At 46.2% G+C, this 17097-nt stretch overlaps 2 protein-coding genes across 2 annotated transcripts in view; one reads left to right on the top strand and one right to left on the bottom strand.

The window, feature by feature from the left end:
- The window catches only part of bmpr1ab (bone morphogenetic protein receptor, type IAb), a 26401-nt gene extending 17074 nt beyond the window's left edge, over nt 1-9327 (top strand). Inside the window, exons 4-13 of the mRNA XM_027002712.2 lie at nt 3801-3972; nt 4134-4236; nt 4405-4501; nt 4625-4721; nt 4979-5114; nt 5445-5637; nt 5834-6131; nt 6461-6636; nt 6744-6874; nt 6986-9327. Coding sequence (XP_026858513.2) covers nt 3801-3972; nt 4134-4236; nt 4405-4501; nt 4625-4721; nt 4979-5114; nt 5445-5637; nt 5834-6131; nt 6461-6636; nt 6744-6874; nt 6986-7111 — 1529 coding nt within the window. The 3' untranslated portion in view covers nt 7112-9327. The remainder of the gene's footprint in view (nt 1-3800; nt 3973-4133; nt 4237-4404; nt 4502-4624; nt 4722-4978; nt 5115-5444; nt 5638-5833; nt 6132-6460; nt 6637-6743; nt 6875-6985) is intronic.
- On the bottom strand, nt 9101-17097 carry mmrn2b (multimerin 2b). Its single transcript, XM_035533225.1, has 8 exons — nt 16631-17097; nt 14703-14825; nt 14523-14629; nt 14223-14306; nt 12944-13045; nt 12169-12572; nt 10586-12050; nt 9101-10372 (listed from the first exon to the last, which is right to left on the bottom strand). Exons 1-8 carry the CDS (start codon nt 17023-17025, stop codon nt 9939-9941), a joined length of 3114 nt encoding a protein of 1037 aa, XP_035389118.1. The 5' UTR covers nt 17026-17097; the 3' UTR covers nt 9101-9938.

The raw sequence follows: 17097 nt of genomic DNA, 5'->3' as shown, positions 1-17097 counted from the left end.
TATGAGTTATTTTCACCTTTTCTCTCTCTCTCTCTCTCTCTCTCTCTCTCTCTCCCCCCCCAATCATATTCATTCATGTGGGGGGGGGGGGATTTGGTTCATGCTGGGGGGTTTTTTTTAGGCTTTTTGTTTGATTATTATAGTACATGCTGTGGTTATGTGTGGGGGTGTCACAATGACACGTTTCCCTGACAACAGTGATAAGACAGCTGGCATATCCTGTTTACCAAGGTGTGAAGTTTCCACGCCTCTTGTGTCTGCATTCTCAGCGTTTCCCACTTCACCTTTGGCTCTCCGAGCTTTACTGAGTTTGGTGCTGCACCCCAGAGTTACCTGTGCTGCCTTCCTCTTTAATGTGGCTAAACCCAAGATGTGAGAGAGAGAGAGAGAGATGGAAAAGGCGAGAGAGAAAGAGAAAATGAAAAAACGGCGACGGGGAGAGAGAGAGCGAAAGCTCTTCCTGCTTAAGTGGCTTTTAATGCCACTGCCGTCAAAGCTCAGGCAAAACTAGAGGCCAGTGCACATATTCCTCCATGTGGCAGCGACGCGTCCACTGTTCCTGAGAGATGTCCTTCCAGCGTCTCACTCCTCCAGTCCCTGGCAGGAAATGGTGCAGGCCCTGGAGCGGGAGCAGGGGCGCTGTCTCTTTAAGAGGCCGGGTGTGGTGTGGAGCCCAGCGGCCTACAGCCTGGCAGCTTGCGGTTGGAGGGCCTCATTACTGCCTGCGCACTGCCAGACCTCAGACTCCGCTGCGACGGACAGCCAGAATGAAGCACACGTGGGAGCTGGGAGACGCTGCTGCGGGGAGGGAGGCTGGGGGTTGTCTAGGTCAGGGGGGCTGCCTCTGCTCCTGGGGTAATCTGAGCTATTGAGGTCCCTCAGAGGAGCATGCTCTAAAAGCTGCCTGTGCTCCTCACTTAGACATTCGTATGTACTCATATGTGCATTCGTCTCATTCTCTTGTAGGCCTCCCAAGCTTTTCTGAGTCTCATTCTCCCAAGCCTTTCTAAGTCTGATTTTCTAAGTCTAAGTCTCATTGTTCTAAGCCGACGAAGCTTTATTTATTTATTTTTTGGCCAGTAAATATCTGGCTGCCGTAGCTGTGGAGGTGTGCTGAAGCCAACGCGTTGTGACAAATTGGCCTGGCTCTTACAGGCTCGCTTAAAAGTAGCCTGTGTGCTGGCCTCACCACTCGCATTCCTTCCTCAAGTTTACTGGTCTGGAGAGAGGGGGAGAAAAACACGTCTCTCTGAGTGCTCTAACTCTCGCGCTTACTCTCGCGTGCTCTGAGAGACTGCAATATGGACTCTCACCTCACAGGAGCTTTTTTTTTTTGGTGTGTGTTAAACAGTGTTTATGTTACCAGCTTCCTCCTCCATTATGGTTTAGGACCCTGTTTGACAACACCGGCGCCTGGCCTAAACTGCGAGGTGATCAAAGATCTGAAATGAAACGCTTTCACCCTGTGTATTTTACGCTCAGCTTAATGGAGGGGCCTTGGGACTCTCTCCTCAACAGCTTTAAACGAACATTTCTCAACTGCAAAAATCCGACCCTGACGCGTTTGAGAGATTTATGTCACTGCCACACTGCACATGTCTGGAGAAACTCTGGAATGCCAGAAGGCGAAAGAAAGCAAGGCAAAAGTGTGCATGTGTGTCTGTCGGTCTGTGTGCACGCGTGTGTAGGGTCCAGCCACACCTTTGCTCTGGTGTTAACCCAGTGCCCTGTAATCCGGCCTCTGGCACATTGATGAAGGGGCCCTTCGCTTTCCTCTCTAATTCTTTTTCTTATATTTTTGCTCAGCTTCTAGTAGGGTCTTGGATGAACATGTTCTAATGATGTGCTCCAAATAGCCAAAAGAAACACATGAAGCTAGAGAGGATACAGATTATGTTGTGTCTCTCTTTGGAAGGCAGGCACCATGGCACCATAGCTCTATGGACTGATTGATTTTTGGAACATTAGATGCTGAGTGTAGCAGAGGACAGAAACCATGGGACAAAGAGGTCATTTCCTATTTACCAGTGGGCAAGCAAGGTTTTATCATCCCCACTCCATTTTTCTCGATCTCTCTGTCTCTTTCTGTCTCACTCGCACTTTCTCTCACACTCTCTAACCCTGTTTTAATCTCTCTCAAATTTAAATTGCATTTTGAACTGAATTAATTGTAATTAGCAACTGTTGCCAAAGTGACTAATAGCGTTATGAACTGTAAAAGTGTGGAGAAGGACAACAAAAAGTAAATAAAATGTATATATTAAAGCTCTGCTCTATATACAGATTCCTTTCTCCTTCAGACAGGACTGAAAAGGTGGCTAGGTTAATTTTGCTCCTAGGACGCAGTGAATAAAGAAAACCAGAGAAGACATATTTTGGAGATGTAAGCAATGAAATAATGAAATATAACCTTCCTTCGCTAAATGTATTGCATTTGCAATTTAACAATATTTATTGCACCAGTAGAGCAAGGGTGTGTGTTGATTACAGCGGCTATACACACTGCATGTCTCTCTCCAATGTCTTGGATGTGCAGACACACTGTCACACTTACTTTCACTCTTTCTCTCTCTCTCTCACATATCATCATGAGGAGCCCTAGCTATTTCTCTGTCTCATATCAGTGCTTTGAGTTCAAAGCCTGCTGTGTGCCTGGCTTCATTGCTGGATATCAGGCTTGGAGACTCCACCCAGGAGGTTTTACTGCCTGGGATCAGCACTAATGCACATTTTCAGCTGCCTACAGGTACAGCATGTCCTCCACCTCCATCATCCCCAATCTTAACTTCCTTGTTTCCTCTGCGGGAAGGGTTCGACTGCGATGTGTCAGAGGTGATTTGTGCCCCTGGCCTTCCTACCTTGCGTGTGTGTGCGTGCGCCCACGCATGCAGGCTCAGGTAATGGCGCAGGGGTGTGAGATGTGGAATGCGGTGTTTGAGTAAACAGCTGCGGGGCTTGTTTTGACGGAGCTCAGGGCTCCGGCGGGCCTGTCCGGACCTGCAGGCGGACGCAGTGCGGCGGGACTGCAGCTGAGGAGCCCTCCTGCTCAACACTGGGGCCTTTGTGCCTGGGTAGTATGCGCCCTGTCTGTCTGAAACGCACGCACGCACGCAGGTCAGGTTACAGTTTTCAGACATCCATGTTTGTGCCACCCTCTTTGTTCCTGTTTGGGTCTTTATCTCTGTCTTACTCACAGTCGGAGAGTTTGTTTTGGTCATGCTGTACCGCCTGCAATGCACTTGACAGAGATGCTTAGTGTGATTTTTTTTTTTTTTTTTTTTTTTTTCCTCCCTTTTTTTTTCCTGTGCTGTATTGGAGTCCTTTGTAATTGTGTTATCTTAGAGCAAAATCTTACAACAAAATCTTACAACAAAAATGGTGAATAAATTAGTTTATTTGCTTGGGTGTTTATTTCTAAGTGGGCGGTCCACCAAAATCATTAGTCATTGAATCAGTCACAGAATTCCTTGAATTAGATGTGAAGCTGCTGTAACACCCCATTTCCTTTCCTTCACTTCTAACACAGACTAATACAGACTACAGGCTACTCTAACACAGATTACTGTCTGACAAAGTCTACATACTCCCTAACACAGACTAAAACAGACTATAAGTTACTTTACCAGCCTATAAAATATTGTCTAACACAGACTACAGCATTAAATATTCAATTTACTCCTGTTCATTAAAAAAAACCCTGTACAAGAACATCAAAAATGGACTTTTTTTTATATCTAACCATTTGTATATAATGTTAGAGAATACCTCTTGTACTTAGGCTGTCTCTGGTTTGTGTTCAGGTGGACAGAACCCAGACCACATGCTACATGGCACAGGGATGAAGCACGGCTCGGAGCCGAAGAGGTCGCAGGCAGCTGATGGCTCCACCGTGGCGCCCGAGGACGCGGCCCGCTTCCTCAGCTGCTACTGCCTGGGCCACTGCCCTGACAACGCCATCAACAACACCTGCGAGTGAGTTTCACACTCGCCAAACTCTCCTCCAGTTATCCCCCACGCAGCCCTCCCTGTCATGCTGCCCTCACTGTTTTTTTGCCGTGTGTGTGTGTGTGTGTGTGTGTGTGTGTGTGTGTGTGTGTGTGTGTGTGTGTGTGTGTGTGTGTGCGCGTGCGCAGGACCAATGGGCAGTGCTTTGCCATCATTGAAGAAGACGAGCATGGCGAGGCTGTCCTCACATCTGGCTGCATGAAATATGAGGGATCCCACTTCCAGTGCAAGGTAAACTCCACCAGGGGAGGCCTGAACATGGCTCATTACCAACAGTATGTAGAATTTCATTCCATAACCTTTCTGGATTCTCAGTTGTGCCGTTTGGCCAACTGTCATGCGCAGGTGATTTTAAGCCAACAGTGTTTGGTTTTTGAAAAATGCCGTTGTGTCCCAAAGGACTCGCCCAATGCCCAGGCAAGACGGACAATTGAGTGCTGCTCCACGGACTTCTGCAACCGAGATTTGCAGCCCACCCTACCGCCTGCACTCCCGGGTGAGCTGCTGGATGGGGCACGCGAGGCATCCCCACCCTGCCCGCGGCCGGCCACGCATCCCACGGCTCGTCTGCTTCTTGTCTCCATATATTAAAGCAACATGTGCCTCTGTTCCCACACAGATGAATTGTTTGTGAGTGCCCACTGGCTCGCCTTCCTCATCTCCATGACGGTGTGCTGCTTTACTGTCATTGCTATCACAATTGTGTGTTACTACAGGTGAGCAAATGGTTTTTGAAACATAGTTTAACATGCTGATAAATCTCCAGTGTTTTAGAGACTTCTATGTCTGAGCCAGACACACCCAGTGAAGGCACATAAGGCAAACTTATTGTAAAACTGATAGCGGCACAAGTTCAAAAAAAAACGTGTGAGAGCGTCTGATAAGTAACAGTAGGCGTCGTCACTGAACGGTCCAGTAAAATGCAGGGTAATTCCACATGGCGGTCTGACTTCCTTTGTGTGTGTTTGCTCAGGTATAAGCTGCAGACGGAGCGGAGGCGCTACCAGAGAGACCTGGAGCAGGACGAGGCCTTCATCCCAGCTGGAGAGTCCCTCAAAGACCTCATCAGCCAGTCTAGCACAGGCTCTGGCTCAGGGCTCCCCCTGCTGGTAGAAAACTCTCCCTGCTTTTCATTGTGTTTTAGACTGCTTTATTACAGGTACTAATGTTTTTAATGATTAAAGCATAAAGCACCCAGTCAGGCTGAAACAAAGTCATTAGACACCACACCGTTAATTTACATTACACTTGTGTTTAAATCCTTGTGGAACACCCTAAAAATAGATCTTTTAAATGCCTTCTGAATTGCCTGGCCCTTGCAGTATATGTTTCATTGCAATACATTTATTTCAGGAAGCCAGTTTAGGCCTTAGCCTAGCCCATTTACCCTAGTGTATCCAAGGGCTAAGCTTGATTGTTCCTGCCTGTCCTGTCCCCAGGTCCAGCGTACTATCGCTAAGCAGATCCAGATGGTGCGTCAGATCGGGAAAGGCCGCTACGGCGAGGTGTGGCTGGGCCGCTGGAGAGGGGAGAAGGTGGCAGTGAAGGTGTTCTTCACCCGTGAGGAGGCCAGCTGGTTCCGCGAGACCGAGATCTACCAGACTGTCCTGATGAGACACGAGAACATCCTCTGTATGGCTCGCCTGCACATTGAAATGAGTGCTACACAATGAACTCTCTTATTTATTAGGCTAGATACCTCTGCATTCTGTTTTATCAGAGATTCTCAATCAGGAGCAGAACCAAAAACTGGGCTGGCTTTGGCCCCGTCCGGACTGGACTGAGAGCTCCTGTTGCGTGTTTGAGATGTATGTGCTCCTCTCGCCAGGCTTCATCGCAGCTGACATTAAGGGCACGGGAGCCTTCACCCAGCTATTCCTCATCACGGACTACCATGAGAACGGCTCCCTGTACGACTACCTGAGGTTCACCACCCTGGATACGCAGGCCCTGCTCCGGCTGGCCTATTCTGCGGCCTGTGGCCTGTGCCACCTTCACACAGAGATCTACGGCACACAGGGCAAGCCGGCCATCGCCCACCGCGACCTCAAGAGCAAGAACATCCTTATCAAGAAGAATGGTACTTGCTGCATCGCTGACCTGGGCCTGGCTGTGAAATACAACAGGTACACATGCACACTCATGCATCTCTGACCTCGTTCATAGGCTGGTATATGTGCCTGTTTGTGCATCTTGGACCACACCCATAGGCAGGCACACATGCACTCTGCCATATCTCTGGCCTAACTCATAAGTGCCCAGATGGTAGCACTAAAGATGTGGGATTATTTGTATTCAGATATCTGTATCTGTAAATAATTCTACAACTGATCTTCAGGTTGATATAGGACTTTATTAGACTAAAGGACTTTAGTGTATCATCATCAATTACTATTGTTGCCATGCAAACAGTATTGCAGCTGTGTTAGCTCCTCAATGCTTCCCCGTTTGCCAGTGACACTAACGATGTGGACGTTCCTCTGAGTACTCGGATGGGAACACGGCGGTACATGGCCCCGGAGGTGTTGGATGAGACTCTCAACAAGAACCAGTTCCAGGCCTACATCATGGCTGACATCTATAGCTACGGCCTCGTGGTTTGGGAGATGGCCCGACGGTGTGTGACAGGAGGTATGTATGTTTGTGTGTGTGTCTGTGCATCACCTCTGTTCTCCAGAGAGTCGTCTCGCCGCTGTTCTCCTGTGATTTGCCTCACCACTGTTCTCATGACTCTGCAGGCATTGCAGAAGAGTATCAGCTGCCTTACTGGGACGTTGTTCCTTCAGAGCCATCTTACGAGGACATGCGGGAAGTAGTGTGTGTAAAAGGTGTACGGCCCACAGTCTCCAACCGGTGGAACAGTGATGAGGTATAGGCCCATGTGTACTCATTCACATGTGTGTTCTGTTCACATATATATTTGAAGTTGTGAGCTGGATGTGTGGCTCATGCCCCCCCCCCCCCCCCTCTCTGCGTGCAGTGTCTCAGAGCAGTGCTGAAGCTGATGTCTGAGTGCTGGGCCCCAAACCCAGCCTCTCGTCTCACTGCCCTTCGAGTGAAGAAAACGCTCGCCAAGATGGTGGAGTCACAAGACATCAAAATCTGAGCCGTGCTTCCTCTGCTCATCCCCCGTTGGCAGAGAGGAAAAGCAGACTCCCTTGAAATATTCATGCCTCAACAAAGAATTATTGGCTCAGCTCACAGTCACGACTGTGGGGGGTGCTGTGGAGCAGAGCACCTCTCTCTTGCTAGGATCCGATATCCTGTTGCAGTAGCACTGTGTCTTTGTAGCACCCTCTGCTGGACAGTAAGTGCCATGTCACATCTACAAAGTCTGCTCTCCGGCAGGTCCTTAAAACCTGAGGCTGTGATTTCACATGCATCCATCCATTATCCATCCCCTGCTCTTTGACTTTGGGCACTCATAGATTGGGAGAGAACTGCCAAATGAAAGTGGTGCTTTCTGTGAAAGCCATGTATTATTGTGCACATAATGGAGAGAAAGGCACAAGTCAGTGAAGTAGACGTCTTGACACAGTGAAGAAACGTTTGGAAGAAGGCTGAGGATTTGCTCTCCATTTCATTCTCTCCCTCTCTCTCTCTCACTTCCCCACTCCATTCCTCCTTCCTGCACAGAGAGACATGTGTGTCTGAAAGGAGGTTTTCTTTTTGCTGATTTCATTGTGATATTCAGCCTTGTGCTTGCACTGTGCTGCAAAGCAGCCACGTGAGGTGCGGCCACGTCCCTCTAGATGCCTGCTCCTCCTCCGGCCAGTGCAGTGAACGCCGCAGATGCAGTTGGACGTACACCCTTACTTTAAACAAATGTTAGTAAAAGTAAATACTTCCCTTAACTACTTATGGATATCGGATACTTAAGAGTTGGCTGATGTGAGCAGTGGGAGCACCGAAGGATCTATAGAACTGTAATGGCATAGCTGGTGCAATCCTTCCACTCTCTGTCCTAAAGCAGGAAACACACCACCAGCTCATACCACCCCAGGCATAGGAATGCTGTCAGCAGCTCCTGTCCAGAGAGGCTGTGATGTCACTCTGCTGTTCTCTGGGAGCACTGGATCCGCGTTCATTAAGCAGCAGAAACGGTCATGACAACAACATGAGCCATGTAGTCGCTCCTCATTTAATCCCACACCCACTATTCGTCTTGCCATTAGAACACATTAATACATGTCAGAAGGATTTGTGAGTCGCCTAATTAATTAACATGAATTTAAACTCGATAGAGTTTTGGGAAAATCAAGTGACTGATTACTTTGGTCTGGAATCTCATAAATATGTAACGGGATAGAAAATACAAATGCATGTCCTATTTATTCTAATCATGTCGTGCTGAATTAATTATTGTGGCAAGAAAAAGAATGTACATCATTAAGAATAGTGTCCCTTAAACTCGCATAGTCAATATATTACTGAGCAGCTCAACACAAGCTTATTTGACTATTATTTTGTGTAATTTTAAAAACTGTCATAACCCTTCTGCACAAAGTAGTTTTTTAAAACATATATTTAATTTAGGAATGGTTACTGTTTTAGAATCAAATATTTCTGTGGCCTACAAACATGTTCCCACAGATAGATAAGTGTGCATGTGCTGGATATGAACACATACAATAACAAATTATTTATTTTCAACATTAGCAGTTGCAATGCATATAATGTTCATATCAGTCCTAGCGTTCCCATGCGTTGTACTAAAGATTATATGGCGTTGTGTTAACTCATCTTGCTTCTCCTAGATGATTAAAAATCAGTGATTTTGCTTCAAGAGAATTTCATTTGTGCACTCAAAAGTAACCTTTTTGTGACCATAAAGGTGCTGGTAACCAGCACCCTACATTAGTGGTCACTGTTCTAAGTGTAGTGCTTCTGGGAACTGCAGTGTAGAGTACTAGGATACACAAGAATTTACAGCTCAGACCGATGTCGTTCAGGGCTCACAACTCTGCATTCCACACCATGTTGACCATGCACTGAGATGCGGCTAACCCTGCTGTGTTTAATTGCTAAAGATCCACACGCCTGAGGTCTGTCCACTGCAACCCATATCAGTTAAGCTGTTTTAATAAGTGTCTTGTAGCCAGTAGAAGTTCCTCTGTATAATTAGATGACCGCAGGATATGTTGTCCATGTCTTACTTGTCCATTGTGCAAAAGAAACTTGTGTAGGACTAAAAACCTTTTGTTTATATTTTGTACAGCATTTGGGTTTAAGAACAGTGCCTTATGTTTACCAAGAAAAGCTGTTCTGTACACAGAATTTGTCCAATATATTAATTTTTAAGTAAATTACCTTATTTTAGTATGCAATCACAGTGTTATTCATTTGTCTGATAATAAAAAGAATGGCTTAAGTGTATTATACCACAGAATGGATGAACATTCTCAGTCTTTGGCCAGAGGGCAGTGTCCCTTACTGTGGTCATCATTAATGTAATTTTTGGCCGCTATTATTCATGTCTGTAAGTGCTTGCTAGAATTCAGCTTTATACCATCTCTAAAGGTTGTGTATACATAATTCTTTTGACTTGACCAGCTGTAGTTAAGCCTTCCATTACATCAACTTAATGTCATCTGAGGATATCAGAACAAAAAAGAAAGAAACATCTGGGAAATATTGTAGGGATGCCTACTGCCATGTGACATGATCCCTCATGATACAAGCTCAATATAAGCAGTGTCTCGGTTATGCGTATTATTGGCCTCTAACCTATTTAGCTGGCTAACGATATTTAAGTCTACAACTAAAACCCTTTTTTAAGTCACTCTGGTTGTTTTTGCAGTTCTACAAATGGGCCCTAGAGGGAGCCCAAATCTAACTAATGGCATTGGTATCTTTGGCGGTTTTCAGGCAGTCCGGTAGGTGATGCAGTAAAGCACAGTTTTCGGTAAGCCTGGATTTCTTCCGCCCAGGAGTCAGTCACGAATCCAGTCTTGCTTATAGTCTGTGTCCTCAGTGCTGAATAGCAGAATACCTGATAACGTGTTCTCATTAGGCTGCCTTTGGCCCACTGTTCCTTTAAGCAGCTCCAGCATAACCCTTTCCCCCTTACGAAGCTCCAGGAGGAAAGCCCGGCTCCGAAGTTCGCCCTGGCGCTGTTCCTGCCTGAAGGTGGCCGCAGGAACCGCGTCACGCATCAGGCGCACCAGGCACGGGCCTTTTTCAAAGTCTAATGTCACTAAAAAAAGGTAGACGCCAGTCTGAGGTGCATCAAAAGCCCCCGATGAAGGACTGTAAGCGTTGCCGTGGTTTAGTGTCACCTTCTGGAAAAGGAGTGTGCCTCGTCTGCTTGTCCTGTCATCCAAGCCAGCGATGAATGCCACAGAAGAGTATGATGGCCCCTTGGAAGCTGAGTAAGATATGGTATGAAGAACTATATTAGCGGGGGGGGGGGTTTGTATGTACGAGGTCTGGCTGTGTATTTTCTGATTTGCTTTGTCACTTTGCAATCTTAGTGTTGTCCACAAGAGGGCATTCAAACAGCGTACACATATAATACACAAATTGCATTCATGCTTAACAGACTCGTTTTCATTCTGAACTGAACAGAAGGGATACTTGCCTGTTCTTTTGGGTTCTTTACGGAGATTGCTGCGCGCCTCCATTTTATCCTTTCTCTTCCTGTCCTTTCTGTTAATCTCAGTCCACAGCTGATCCAATTTCAGACTGTGAGGGGAGCTGGAGAGCTCTTCTGTATAAGTGAACAGATTCTGGAACGTTCTCAGATGATCTTCCAAAGCCTGTCGCAGGGACACTACTTCTCCCTGCAATTCCACCATGTCACCACTAGGGGCTGCAGTGCAGTTATGGTGTTGCTCTTCCAGCTGGCTCAGCCTCTCAGCAAGCTCCTCCATTTTCCGGCCCAGGCTCCAGATGTTGCTGGCTGAGTAGTCTCTGTCTAGTTGCCTTACAAATGCTTCTGCTAAAGAGTCCCGCTCATCTGCTGCGGCTGTCCCCTGTTCTTTGATCAGACTTTGTTCTGAGAAGGCCCCGAGGACATCAGTGTTCATGTGATCTCTCTCCTCTCTTTTCCTCCTCACAGAAGCCAGCCTGCTCTCATGACTCTCAATCTTTTCTTGCAGCAGTTGCATTTTCTGTAGCAGAATGGGAATGGATAGTTCCTGCTGCTGACTGCTGGACCAGCTTAAGAACTCCATGACCTCATCTCCTATAAGCACCTCCAGGACATCTGCGTGCCGGGTGGCATCCTTCAGAAGGGAGGAAAAAGATTCAGAGAGATGTCTGATTTCAGCTGACTTGGCTACAACACACTCTTTAAACTCAAAAATCTCCTTTTGGCTGCCCAGGAGTAAGGCTTTTAACTGGGATACGTTGTCATTGAGAGCCCTGCTTTTTGCTTGCTCAAATGCCAGTGATTCCTTCACACTCAACAAGCCCTGATTGAGATCCTCAAGTTCCACAGGCCAGTCACCCTGGCCCTTCTTTGCTTCTTCATCCTCCAGGGCATATCTGTTCTCTCTGGCCAAGTCTGTTACATTAGCTATCTCCTGCTCCAGTCTAACCAAAGACTTGCTGATTTCTTTACATCTGCACGTTTCCTCTGCTGTGGTTGGTTCATTGCTTTGGAGATGCTGATAAAAACTGTCCATGTAAAGTTCAAGCTCTCTCAGTTGATTCGCCTGCATGCTGAGATTAGCAGCCACTTCGTTAATACTGTTCAACGCAGCCACGCGCACTGCCTCCACCTCTAGCCCAGCCTCTGCAAAGCGCACCTCTGAGTCCTGGTGGACCTGGTCCAGGATCTGGCTCAGGTTCTGCAGGCCATGCTCCAGGTTCTGGGTGAAGCTAACAAAGTGTCTGGAGTTCACAGACAAGGCACGGAGCTGCATGCTGTTATTCAGCACTTTCTCATCCAGGCTGCTGATGGCCTCCCACGCATTGGACATTGGTGCTGGCTGGCTCCCAGTCGGGCCAGAGAGAGGACGTTCACCCTGCGTCAACTCCTCCAGCCTTTCCTGACTAAGTCTGATCTCCTCCACTGATGCAGTCAGATACTGCAGATTCCCCTAAGGAAAAGAAAATAGATGTGGTCTTAGACATTGAAATATTGATGATTTTAATGTCCTGTAGGTAAACTCTAGGTTAGAAGGCTATTTAATGGTGAATTAGTTAGCTGTGTGGTACCTGTATATCTTCATAGTTCTGATTGATATGATGGTCAATGTCGTTTTTCAGGTTTGTCAGGTTGTGCTGCAGCAAGTCTTGCTGGGATTGCATTGTTTGTTCCATATGTTTTTCCTGCAAATTCAGCTGGGCCTGCATTTGCCGTATCTGTTCAAAGCTGTCTGCTAACTTTTCCTCAATTGTTCCGCTGTGGGACACATTGTTCTCCTGGTTTTGCTTCAGTTTCTGCAGATCCGTGGATATCACTTCCACCTCACTGGACAAACGGGCCAGGCTGTGATTAAAGGCGTCCAGTACTGGCTGAAGGTGGGTCATCATGGCTGCAAATCCCTGATGGACCATCAAAAGACTGGCCGAATCCATAATGGGCAGAGGAGTAGAAGGCCGGGTTGCTCCACCAATACCTAAACCAATATGTTTATAGTCACTAGCCTCATTTAAAAACAGTTGGCAATACAGTCATCATGTTTATATGGAAGGGGACTGGAAGCAATACACTGTGTCTATCTTCCATATGTAATTTTTTGTTTGTTTGTTTGTTTGTTTGTTTTTAAAAAGCAAACCCTTGTTGATGATCCCTTCCTGTTTTTGTATCGTCAATGTATCATCACTGTCTCTGATATGATGAACAAATGTTATGGCTGTCTGGTTCTCTAACCTGAGAAAAAAATATTAATCTTCAGGGTTGCCTCCAATATGAGCCCTGTTTATGTACTGTTCACCTGCAGCAAAAATATATGTTGGCATCTGCTTGCATAGGTGAGTCAACTCTTACCAAAGAGTGCTGGGGCAGGAAGAGAAGGTCCCCGGGGAGAGTCCTGGCCCAGACTGTTCTCCCAGCCTGCACCCTCCAGCAGGTCAGCCTCAGTCCTCACCCCTACAGGGCACAGCGCATGCAGACTGGGAGTAAGAGTAGGAGGACAACCAAAATACAAAAATAAAACAAACAAACCCAAAAGAGCTTTAGAAGTCTAGAATGGTGGGGGGGGGGGGGTTTCTAAAATGGAATATGCTTCCAAATAGAAAGATAAAATATTACTTTGCTTTAAGATGGAGAATAGTCCATGGTCACTTCCTCCATAAAGCGCAATTGTTCAATTTTTATATGTTTGCAAAAATGTTTAGATATTTACAGTATACAAAAAATTTAGAAAGAATATGTAAAACTATACAGTATAGTAAAAAAGATCAGGCACAATAACACAATTTACTGCAGTTTAAATCCACATCTTTGTTGACTACTAATGTGACACTTGCGACATGTGGTTTCTCTCGATGCACTTCCAGCCCAGCATGGGGGATGTCTGAGTCCATATTACATCCTCGACTTAACTCGTGTTGTGCTGACACTGCGTGAAATCCAAACTTCACCAAATATGTCCTAGTGAAAATCCCAACAAAGTCTTAAAATTCTGAAGGGTCATCAGATTTTACCAACAAAGTCTGACCAGTAGGAAAGCTTGATCAGCATGCGGTGAAGTGTTTTCTATGAATCTGCTGTAGAATTTAACAGTGCAATAGGACCAATAAGAATGCCTGATCAGCACTTGGTGCAGTATTTGCCATAAATTTATTCTATTGCCACATACTGACAAATGATGAATTTTTCTTCTTCTGAGGAGTTGTTTATATGGTACAATTTAATTCAATTCAATATGTTACAATTCAAGTCCCACACTGGAAACAGATGTAGAGGGCATCAGAGCTGACCATTTTTAATAGTTGCCCTGAGAAACGCTTTTCATAGCCATAATAATCCCATCCTGTCAGACACTTAGAATCCATAGGAAAGTGGACAGTGCCTGTTTAAGTCATCTGCATTTCTCTTGTGCATACTCCCCACCCTTGTTTACTCTGGCCACAGTATGTCCAAATACCCAGACTGCAGCTCTCTTTCCTGTCTGACACCCCCTCATGGAGCCAGAAGCAGGCTGGCTATTTTCTCGTTTGTCAGAGCCTGAGCCTTATTGAAAAGAAGAACAAACAAGTCATGACGGGTAACTGATGGGGTTAGAGTTCAAAGTTGAAAGCATCACTGCCTGTTCTAAACTTGCCTGTGTCCTCAGCTCCAGAAACTTCCAAATCAGCTTCTCCTGTGTGCTCCTGACTAGCCTGGATTTCTCCTTCTTTAGGGTTTACTGTGGAGGATATAGAGGTTGAGCAACATTTTTTATGCTTATGCAGTGAAAGGAGAAGTAAGGATTAACTGGAGAAAATGTTCTATACAGCAAATGCAACTAAATGCAATATAAAAAACAGTCCAAGTAATCCATGCTGCTATAATAATAATGGATAATGCCATAATCCATAATCCTTGCTATATGTCAGTGGAGAGGTGTAGGCATGTGCTGTACCCGTTTCTTGACAGTTGGAGCCTGTATGGCCTGGGCAGCACTTCCAGTTTACTGCAGTGAGAATCCTCTGCTTTTGTCTGTACGCTGGACGGGAGGTCGGCTCACACCTGAACACCAACATTCACGTGACGCAAGCTTTAAACTGAAACTGCAGCAGTTTACATGGCCGCTTTGACTCACTTTGTCATCTGGCACTCGGGGTCATGGCCAGGGCAAGGGGTCACAGACTTCATCTGGAACTTCTCAGTGCCACAGAGCACGGCCACGGTGAGCACACGGCGTTGAACAAATGCACACCAGTTCCTGGAAGGAGAGAACACAGCCCGAGAGGAAGATGAGAGTGGAGATATAACTCCAGGCCACTGGCTGAGGAGAGAGACACAACAGGAGAGGCACTCACAGAAAGATGTCTTTCTTCTGACTCCTGACCTCCAAGTTTTAGGACAAATATTATCAGTCAGAAAGGGAGACTGAATCTAAATGTCAGAGGAATTATGAACATCATTATTTTAATATTAGGATGCAACCCAGTCTTAGATGCCAGGTAGGGGTTTCTTTATTACTTTATCTGAAAATGGATTACTAGTAAATACCACTTTAGTGTTTTTGAATGCCTCTCTCTTCTCCTCTCTCTCCCTCCCCATCTTTCCCTCTTCCCTAGAGCAGACAATCCACTGAGGTCAGGAGACACATGGTGTTTCTACTAAGTAAAATAATAGCAAGGATACATCTCTGTACACAATGGGCATTGTCAGTGAAAGGAAGTTGAGACCAGCCACCCACGCTTTCTGAAACCATTCCTAATTGCAGACCTTCTTTCCCACACCACTGATATGCCAGATGGGTCTGTACGCAAATATGAATGGGCTCGTATCTGAGCCAGGTATAATTATAACAGCACGGCACTTTCTGTATAGATCGTGTTTGCCTCAAAACTGTAAAAAAGGCTTGACACTTTGATATGGACTCTATTCTATTGTATCCTTATGCTATCTGCCACCATGACGCACATCCTGTGCAAGCCCTTCACTAGTCATTATGGACTCAGTCTTGGCCCAGCACGAAGTCCTAGACATACTCAGCTAATTTTACCAGAGTGGGACAGTCTTCAATTAGAACAAAGTGCAGTGTATTTTTAGTGTTATACATTAACAAGGGAACTGGACGAGCGTTCACTTTTTGGTGTTGAATAAACTGGCTCACAGGAACACTGCTGCTCAATCCTCTGAAGAATCCTGAGAGTAAACATGATAGTCAGACAAGAAATTTGATGTCAGATCCATGTAAATGAAGGCTGTTTATTTTGGTCCATCTTACACTTCACAGTACATGGGCTTCTTATGCACACATTCCTTTTAACAATAGATTTTCTTGTTTTGTGTCTCCTGTTTTTTCAATGTTCTGTATTCTTTTATCTGGCTTCTTTTGCCCACACCTGTATAACCCTTTTCTGTCCACCGCTCTTTAATTCTCACCCATCCTTTCATCTCTCTCTTCTTTTATCATTAATCTGTCTTTAAAGGATGCTTTTTAAATCCCTGCCTCTTCATGAGTCATGTTTGGACACATCCCCTTGTCTGTGCTGGTCTTTTGCATCAGTACCTGCCTCCCACCCGTCCCCCTGCCGTGCTGCACTGAGCATGCCCAGTGTAGAGACACCCCCCCCCCCCCCACTCGTAGCTCATTCTCTGCTGGCAGGAAACCGAGTGTGTGTGTGTTCTAAAACAGGACAACCTACCAGCTGAGACTCATAAGGGCTATAGTGTGTCTGCAAGACCACTAAATAGCCACATTTATCTCCCAGACACTCAAGATCCTCAACTCACTGTCCAAACCACAAATCCTATTGAATCTTTTTCTCCTGCCACTGAAGATCAAGTTTTATACAACATACTGTGCTACTGTATCTGATATTTTTTAAAGCACTGGCGATGCTTTTATGCAAAGCAATGGTTTTTTTTTCCCCAAAATATTTATCAGGATGCTGGAAAAGGCATTCTCCAGGAATCAACCCCACAACCTTGGTGTTACCGTACCCATGTGCTACTGACTCTTTTAGGTGAGGTACCACTCTGGAATTTGAGACACATCAAGGCAACTGAACTCACCCCATCTTTGTGGGCTGGTGGGAACTCCCGCTTGAGGGTAGCATAGGCCATGTAGACGTGCCCATCGGAGGCTGCAGTGCCCTGCCTGTGCCGTGGTGTCCATGTGGTATGGGCCAATGAGCTGCTCTAAAGATGCCCGGCGCCTGCTGCTGTGGCCAGCCCCCGAGCCCGGCCGTCGGCCCCTCTGCCACATCAGGGTCCCGGGCCCTCAGCTCAGCATGGCAGGGCATCGTGTTCAGAAGCAGTGCCACCAGCAGCAGCTGCAGAGGCAGTGGGAGGCTGAGGACCATCCTGCTGCTCCTGCCACCAACAAAGAGCAGCAACAGCTGCATCAGCTCTGAGTGCTGGACGTCTTCCTCCAGTTTACTGTTTGTTTTAGGAACAGATCCTAACATCCCTGGAAACACCTCAACAAAGTAATTCCTCTCTCTCTCTATCCTCTTCTCTTGCAAAGTGTGTGTGAATTC

The sequence above is a fragment of the Electrophorus electricus genome, chromosome 14 (genome assembly GCF_013358815.1).
Source record: "Electrophorus electricus isolate fEleEle1 chromosome 14, fEleEle1.pri, whole genome shotgun sequence".
In the NCBI taxonomy this organism is placed as follows: domain Eukaryota; kingdom Metazoa; phylum Chordata; class Actinopteri; order Gymnotiformes; family Gymnotidae; genus Electrophorus; species Electrophorus electricus.
This window is presented reverse-complemented; position numbering and strand designations above follow the sequence as displayed.